Genomic DNA, 8,814 nt, shown 5'->3' with positions numbered 1-8,814 from the left:
TAGTGTAAATGGTTTTCCCGCTTTTCTGCCCTCCATCAGGACTGCCATGCGGGATGGGGCACCTATACTTGTTACATTGTTGCAAGCTGTCCTATTTACTTCTGTGAGCCATGGGTGGGGGTACTGAGATAATCACCAAGAGAAGCAGAAGCAGAAGACAGTCAGGAGAGAGAAGGGGAGAAAAGGACTGAGAAGCCCAGAGTGAAGACTTGCTGGGGCCTGGAGGCCTGCTGGCCTCAGCACCCCTGCCTGCTATGTACCTGCTTGCCACACTACATGGAAAGCTCAGTAAAAGCCTGAGAAAGCCACCAAGAGCTCCCAGACTCCTCCTTACCCGTCTGCCAGATCATAGACATCCTGCTCCGTGCCCTTCCCGCCACTACAGAACCCCATTATTTTCTGTAGCCCAAATCTGTTGCTAAACATTTTCATTTGCATCTCTATATAATATGCAGACACCCTGAAGTGGAGTCCATTAGCTCCAAGTTGGGTCTTGCCATGAGATTTCAAAGGCAGCTGGTGACTTTTATATATCTGGCTCTTAAAGGTTTTTCTGAGAAAACTGTGGGTTTCTTATTCACATCGAGGCATCTATAGCCAAATCATAATATAATAGACTATCCCTGATAACAAGGGTAACAATTATCCAAAGCTGATAGCATGGCAGGATTCAAAAGAAGGAGAGCAAAAAATTGAAAATACAGAATGAGGAAAGTGATAAAGAGGAAATTATGTAGGAAAAGAAAATCACACTCAGATTCAGGACAATGTTTTCTCCTTCAGATTGTCATATATAACACTCAGACTTTCTAAATCACAGGCAAGTATACCTTAGGGCCCTAAGGCTGGGGAGCCCCAACTTACTTACATGAGAGAGCTCTATGTATGGAAGAAGCAGAGGAAGAAATAGCAGCAGTTGGGGCCTTGCATGTCCTGGCTGTTGCACCCCGTTACCACCACCAGCTCCCTGGCTTAAGTACCGTGAGACTGCATCCAGAAATTCTCTGAGCTCAGAAGCTCATGAACCCCTGGGAATATGAACCCCTGGGAATATGGAGCATTTACCTCTCTGTATTTCATCAATCATAGAGGTATGCAGCAGTAGAAACGGAACTGGACAGAACCCACAGACACATGGTTTCTAATCCCTCATATTATAATATAGGTCATGAGAATCTAGAAAAGAAATAAGACAAACTTTATCAGAAGATCCTGGCTGAAGGAACTGGTACCAGAAAAGAATTCCCATGGCATCTTGAAGGCAGCTAAGAGGAGATATTTATTTATTTATTTTTAATATTAACTTTTTTTATTTCTTTACATCATTGTTCATTTTTAAACAATGTTTGCTTCCCCCCAACCCCTCAGGTGTAGTCCCCATAGAGTTTCCTTCCCCAGTGCACCTGTGCACCTTCCCCTCAGAGGAGATATTTAAAGGGTAGGTCCAAAGGGAGCTTGGGGGATGGCAGAGTCTTAGTCACTCTGAGAGGCCCTGCACTGCCCAGGCATGTGCAGACAACCTCCATTCCAAGTCTGTGTGCAGGCTGCCCCTTCAGGAAATTAGGAAACAATCACAAGTCAGTATCCAATGCTTTTTGTCTAACATGATGCTTTGGGTCAGTCTGGTGAGCTGAGTTGTTTGGACAGTGTTGACAGCACTCACAAGTCCACAGTGTAGTCCGCCTGTTCCAACAGGGTTTGAGGCAACTCTCATTTTACCAGCTTGATACTTCTTTTCTCATTTCCCCCTGAGAGATTTTAGCTTCTTCATCTTAAAGGGATTTGGGGCAGATGGTCTCTTCCGTTGCTGCTTCCTGCTGCTTAGGGCTATTCCCCTTAGCCCTGTGTAGGGTAAATAGTTTGGTAAATCCAGTTTTCCTGCCCTCCCACCATTAGGATTGCCCTGCCTGATGGGGCACCTGCAGTTGTTACATTGTTGCAAGCTGTGTTATTTACTTGTATGGGCCATCACTGCAGTGTTGAGATATTGGAAGAGAAGCAAAAGCAGGAGAAGAGGCAGGAGAGAGAAGGGGAGAAAAAAAAACAGAAAAGCCCAGAGTGAAGACTTGCCAGGGGCTGAGAGGGCTGTAGACCTCCGGCCCCCCGGCACCCCTACCTGCTGTGTATCTGGTTGCTGTATACATGTAAAAGCTCAATAAAAGCCTGAGAAAGCCACCAAGGACTCCAGGACTCTGCTTTACCCATCTAGTCTGCTCGGATCATAGAGATCCTGCTCTGTCCCCATCCTGCCCCTGCACCCTGAAGGAGTGAAAATCTCAGTGCCTGTTTGAATAAGCAGTAATAGTGGCTGCCATCCTCGTAGAGGTGGCTGGAAACGGTGTATCAACATCATCTCAGGTTAGACCCATTCAACATAGAAGATAAAAACTTTGTCAAGAATTTATGAAAAAAGTTAATTTAAAAAAACTTTGTGGGCCTCCCTGGTGGCGCAGGTGGTTGAGCTCCGCGCTGTGAAGCTGTTTGCAGCCTCTGCAGTGCGGGTTCCATCCCGGCCAGCCAGCGAGGGTCCCACATGGCGCAGCAGACCTCTCCTGTCTCGCCTGCTGCTCCCCTCAGCAGTGTATTTCGTCAGTCTGCCTCTTCTGTTCCTCCCTCTGTCTCTGGTGAATCCTCTCACCCTCCTGCGCATCTGGCCTGTACCCGGTTCTTGTATAAATAAATAAATCTTTTTTAAAAAAAAATGCAACCTATGAAGCTACCCGCAGCCACTGCACAATGAGTTCGATCCCTAGCCAGGGAGAAACCCACATGGCGCAGCAGACCTCTCCTGTCATGCCCGGTGCTCCCCTCAGCAGCGTATTTCAGTCAGTCTACCTGTTCCCCACCCTGTCTCTTGTGAATTCTCGCACCCCCCACACCTCTGGCCTGTACCCCAGGTCTTGTATGCATATATAAATAAATCTTACAAACAAACAAACAAACAAAACAAAATACAAGGCTTGACGAATGGCTGATGTCAAGTCATGTGAGGGAATCTACCTGGAGTACCGATGTCATTCACTATGAGAACCAATTTCATGGGCATATAATCTGTGCAGTTACTCGGCACCCATGCTCAGAAAATTCTGCCTTGTGCTTTCCTAAACACTCTGTTGTTGTCATGAAATTCCTGATCATTTTATTTTTGAACTTGTGTTTTGTCAGTGAGGTCTTGTAATACAGTGTTGCTCGTACATTCCCACCACTATTACTTGTTGCCCCATTCACATAAATCTTTCACCACACCCCATGGGCACAGAATTCTGGTGGACCTCAAGTGAATGATAGTTCAAGAAAACACACAGAAGAGAAAATAAGTAGGAGACAAGGAAATAAAAGAGAAAGTAGGAGATGAGAAGGGAGGATGAAACATAAAACACACTAGATGTTTACTTTCCACTTTGCTCAGTCATGAAGGAGCATTACTTTTCTCATTTCTTTCTTATTTTAGCATTATTATCCTTTCTCTGTCTCTCTCTCATAATGTGCATCACATATCAACTCCCTAGAGGAGACCACTTTGGTTTTCACACTTGGGCATTATAGAGAGAATCTATAAATAACCTTGTTGACTAAGCCCATTGATCGGAAGAAGCTGGAACACAGGCTGAGTTGAAGACATTCATTGAACCCAGAAAAAAGAGCTCAGATAAAAGAGCTGACATTTCAATCCAGGTTACAGACTCGGACCCCTCTTCTCCCCGAAACCACAACCAACCGAACCTTCACAGAAGCACAGTTTTCACCTCTTCACTAACACTTTGCATTCAGATACCCAACACCTGCTTGAGTTGCAGCTCCATCCCACAGCCTCACGCTCCTGCAGCACATCATCTCACGGGAGCTAAAGCCTCAGCATCCTCCACATGCAAATTTGGGTCTCTAACACAGGTATGTATTTGAAGTCAGACTCCTCAGCAACTGTCCTGTGAAACAATTCAGAGTTAAATTATTGAAATCTAGACCAGAGAGAGGGTCACAAAAGACAAAACAACCCTGTGACAGGTTTTGGAGTATCACCCCACTGTGATCTAGGCTGGCACTACAGCTCAGCATCCTTATGCCCTGGTTTCGCAGGGCTCAGCGGAGGAAGAGGAATTCAACTCTTAAAATGGTCTTTATGGTCCTCATACCCACAGATGGTCAGAGAGTAGGAGCTATCTTATAATAAAAATGATCTTCCTTAGGGGCCAAGACATGGGTAGGAGAGAAAAGGGGAAGGTGGGAGTGGTTCCAGCTCTGCCCTTACATCCAAGCTTTTCTTCCCTAGAATCATGGGCCTGTGTCAAAACTGAGCCCAAGACCAGCTGCTGTCATCAGCAAAAGTCTTGATGTAAATAGAACTCATTCTCTTTAACATTTGGAATTTACATAATGAGTAAAGTGGTTGTAACATCATGAATCGATATTAGACAAAATGCCTTGCTTGAAAAATGTAAGAATTCAGGTATTGGTCATATTGATGGTCATTGAGGTGAGGTTAAAAACATGTGACTCTGAATTGGGTCCATGAAACCTGAGTTCTGTTCTGCAATTGACATACTTTATGACCTGAATACATTAATCATCTCTCTGGAATTTGTCTTCCCCATTGATTAATGGTACAAATAATAATCACACTGTATTGTTTTCAGGAATTTGTAAGATGATAAGGAATTGTACTTTTATAAAAAAGGAAGTATTTGGGGTACAATTTTTTATCACATAAATATGACTTTTTGCTCAGTGGCAAAATCTTGTGAAGTTAGTAGCGCAGGTGATGCCATTCCCAGTTTAGAGATGAAATAAAAGCACAGAATGATTGGGTACTTTTCCGATGCCATATAATGAGCAGAGTAAAGATGAGAGAATGACAAGAGTCACTGATCTTTGCAGAGATTGTGATGAGGAGAGAGAAATTTGTTCAAAGTCACACTTCATTTTGTTACAGAATCAGGATTAAAATTCAAGTTTCTCAGAATCCTAAGCAGGTTTCTTTTAGGTACACAATATGTTTCTAAAGGAGAGTATAAATAAGTACTAACTAGTGTCTCATAGCAAAAACAGATCTCCTTTCTAGAACGTCCTTACTGTTAGCAACAAAGGACCCTCCATTTTCTCCCTTAATCTACTCCTATAAGCACTTGGCATTCTGATCTGGCCTGCCTCCAGCTAGCACACTGTGGGTGTACAGAGCTTTGGGTTGATGTTGCCATAGTTAGGAGAGTTTCCCCCAGTTAGCATGTCTAGTGTCTCTTGACTTCTTCATTGTACCCACGTACGTGCTCAGTCTCTGTAGATATTCAGTCATGACAAATGTAGCTATATTCAGATTGCCTAGACTCTATGAAGGCATTTTAGGTAAGGTGTAAAAAGAGCCATTGAGTAGATATAAGAAACATCACAAGCACAGAAAATAAGGTGAATATGTTACTATACCATTATGTCAAAAAGTCAATAATAAGTTACTGAAAGTCACCAAAATTGAGTGAAGTTTAATTAAAATGCCTAGGTACAGACACAGTCATGATCAGTGTACAAAAACACATAGTTTCAACTAATGGGCTTTTGCAAAGCAGTTGAAAAATGAACAGAAAGTAAAAGATGACTAAAGAACAGAAGACAGGGAAGTTTTCTGCCAGGCAGAGAAAATTTCATGGAATCTTAAAAAAAGAGAAAAGGGGGAAATAAAGGAAGAAAGCCATAGGCCTGGAAAAGGACATGAATGAAACATGTAAGGAATATCCCTAGACTTGGGTTCACTAACGGTTAATAAATGCATATATGGGATGTATAGGAGAATAAATTTTGAAGGGTCAGCTTGGACAAATGCATAAAAATTTAATTTCGTGATTGGAGCACAGAACTTAAATCATGATTGGTCAGTATAAGAAACTGGCAGAAGGGAAAACAAAGCAGATTTTATGTGGTAAAGTACTTTAAGAACTTGAACGAGTTAATAACTATTTTTCTCAGTCTAAAAATTCACTAAAGGCTCATCATTTCACATAAATGATCTGCATACCTGATGTTACAGAGCAGGCATAGTGTCAACCCATGGATAGAGCTCTTGATTTGCCAAGTGGAATGTCAGCTCCCAACATCAGTGATGCCAGTCCTCCATCCACGCTCTTCCTCACCGGGATTCCAGGGCTGGAATGGGCTTACTTCTGGATTGCTGTTCCCTTCTGTGCCATGTATCTGGTAGCACTGTCTGGGAATGCTGCCCTCATCCTGGTCATTGCCTTGGACAATGTCCTACATGCACCCATGTACCTGTTCCTTTGCCTTCTCTCACTCACCGATCTGGCCCTCAGCTCCACCACTGTGCCAAAAATGCTGGCCATTGTGGTTTCCGAGCTGGTGAGATTTCCTTTGATGGATGCCTGGCACAGATGTTTTGTGTCCATTCTATCTACGCTCTGGAGTCCTCGGTTCTTCTTGCCATGGCCTTTGATCGCTATGTGGCTATCTGCAACCCTCTGAGATACACAACCATCCTCAACCATACGGTCATAGGCCGAATTGCCCTTGCTGGGCTATTCCGTAGTGTGGCTATAGTCTCCCCCTTCATTTTCTTGTTGAAGCGACTGCCCTACTGTGGTCACCATATAATGACACACACATACTGTGAACATATGGGCATTGCTCGACTGGCCTGTGCCAACATCACTGTCAATATTGTTTATGGACTGACTGTGGCCCTGCTGGCAATGGGTCTGGATTCGGTCCTCATTACTATCTCCTATGGCTTTATCCTACGTGCTGTCTTCCGTCTTCCATCTCGTGATGCCCAGCAAAAAGCTCTGAGTACCTGTGGCTCACACCTTGGGGTCATCACAATCTTTTACATCCCTGCCTTCTTCTCTTTCCTCACCCATCGTTTTTGGGCCAAAATCGAATCCCCAAGCCTGTGCACATCTTTCTGGCTAATCTCTATGTGCTGGTGCCTCCTGTGCTCAACCCAATCATCTATGGGGCCAGGACCAAGGAGATTCGGACTCGACTTCTAAAACTGCTTCACTTGGGAAGATTTCAGTGTGAATTCTGAGCAGAGGTAAAGTAGGAGACAAGTATACTGGGATGGTAGCCATCTAGATGCATTCACCTCCAAGAGGAGAGGAATGTTCACATGAAAGGAAATACTCAAAGGACAAGGAAATGTCAGATGATCAGAGACAGCAATATTTACTCTGAACATACTGAAATCCTGAGGCTTTTGAGCAACTTGCCCAAAAATGTAATAATCACTTTACTTTGGGGGAATGTTTTCAATCAACGATAACCACTCCTTGGATAAGCTCCATCAGCAATGATGTTGATGTCGCCACTGAACAAAGCTCCAAATACTTTTACTGTTTCTCCAAAAGTCTCTCTGACTTACTGAAGATCAAGTTAGTTTCTGTTCTTCAAAGGAGTTGGGCTTTCATGGTGGGAATATTTCTCTATAAGTCCAAAAGAAAAAGAATTTTGTAGTAAATTTATTCTGAATTGCAACACTTTTGGTCGTCAAGAGCCAAAGTCTACAATCAAAGTTCCCAGGTTGAAATCCTGGTTTCTTCTGCTTAACTAGTTTTGTGGCCTTGGAGTTGCTCAGTCTTTCTATACCTTGGCTATGCTAAATGTTAAATGGAAGATGATGTTGATATCTAACTATTCAAGTTGTGGTGCAGGGTAAATAAATTAATGAATGCAAAAATGTAAGATATATAGCTTATTAAGCATTATTAACCAAGTATAACTGCTTTACAAATGTTTATATAACTTCACAGGGTTATTATGATACGTTTATTATATAACAACTCTATTAGATAGTGCTTGGATGTAGTAGTACTTATTAAAACTGTACTGTTTCCCATTCCTGTTCTCCATGTTTGTGTTCCTTTTCTGTTAAACATAAAAGTATCCCTTGTTATTATTTTAATAAATTTATTTAATTTTTCAGTTGAGATAACATTGTGATCCTCGCCCCCTTCAGATATCACCACTGTAGTGCAACCCTAAAATCATCATCCATAGTCCTCCACCATAGTCTGTTGTGACTTGTTAAAGATTCGTGATGTTTGCTCAGAACCCACGTGTCTTTGTAATATCCTTATCCTTAGGATTGCAAATTTCTGGCATTTCCATGAGGCCACCAGCTAAGACCTGGTAGACAAACCTGACCCCCTTCCTCAGTACCCCTGACTCAGACCCGGGGCTTGCATCCATGCTAAGGTTGGCTGGGAACTGAGTAGGAGTAAAAACCTGAGAAAAATTCAGGATTTCTTTCATGTCACACACAAAGTTGGAAAATACTCTGAAATCAGGGATTTGAGGAGAGAGGGTAAAACACAGACCTGAGACAATATATTATTACGATCAATTCCTTTTCCAAATAATATTCTCTTTGCTCACTTACCCTCAAATTGACATCACACACAGATCCAAGCAATCTTTTTAATGTAGAACGAGCTTGGGCAATAAGAGAGGGGCTTTCAAGTGTGTACACGATCTGAATAGTAGGAATTCCCAAAATAAGCTACTTCCCCTTCCCAGTTCCCTCCCCTTCCTCCTCCCATCTCATGGAGTGGTGCCTCGTGGCATCAGTTGGAAGAACCTAGGCTTCCGGTGCCCCCAGCAGTCTCTTCGATGGCCGCATGGAGGTCTCCACCTGTGGCCCTCAGGGCCTGCAGTTGGCATCATGATTAGCAAAGCCCATGGCCTAAGATGCTCCAGTTCTTGCTGGTAGCTGCCTTCAGTGAGGTGGGTTGAGGATGGTGGAGGTTGGGTAGACTGGGAGCAGGCACTGGCCAGTGCATGGAGGAGCTGAAGAACAGCCAAAGTAGGTGGCAG

The 8,814-nt window shown here is 43.3% G+C and overlaps 1 protein-coding gene across 1 annotated transcript; it reads left to right on the top strand.

The window, feature by feature from the left end:
* Positions 1 to 6,066: 6,066 nt before the first annotated feature.
* On the top strand, positions 6,067 to 7,030 carry LOC119254087 (olfactory receptor 52D1-like). The gene is given in 3 exon segments (XM_037521254.1): positions 6,067 to 6,328; positions 6,331 to 6,866; positions 6,869 to 7,030. Coding segments are annotated over 3 exon segments (960 nt in total).
* The last annotated feature ends 1,784 nt before the right edge of the window (positions 7,031 to 8,814 follow it).

Source organism: Talpa occidentalis, unplaced genomic scaffold, assembly GCF_014898055.3.
Source record: "Talpa occidentalis isolate TD23 unplaced genomic scaffold, MPIMG_talOcc4v2.1 talOcc4.2894, whole genome shotgun sequence".
Taxonomy (NCBI): domain Eukaryota; kingdom Metazoa; phylum Chordata; class Mammalia; order Eulipotyphla; family Talpidae; genus Talpa; species Talpa occidentalis.
This window is presented reverse-complemented; position numbering and strand designations above follow the sequence as displayed.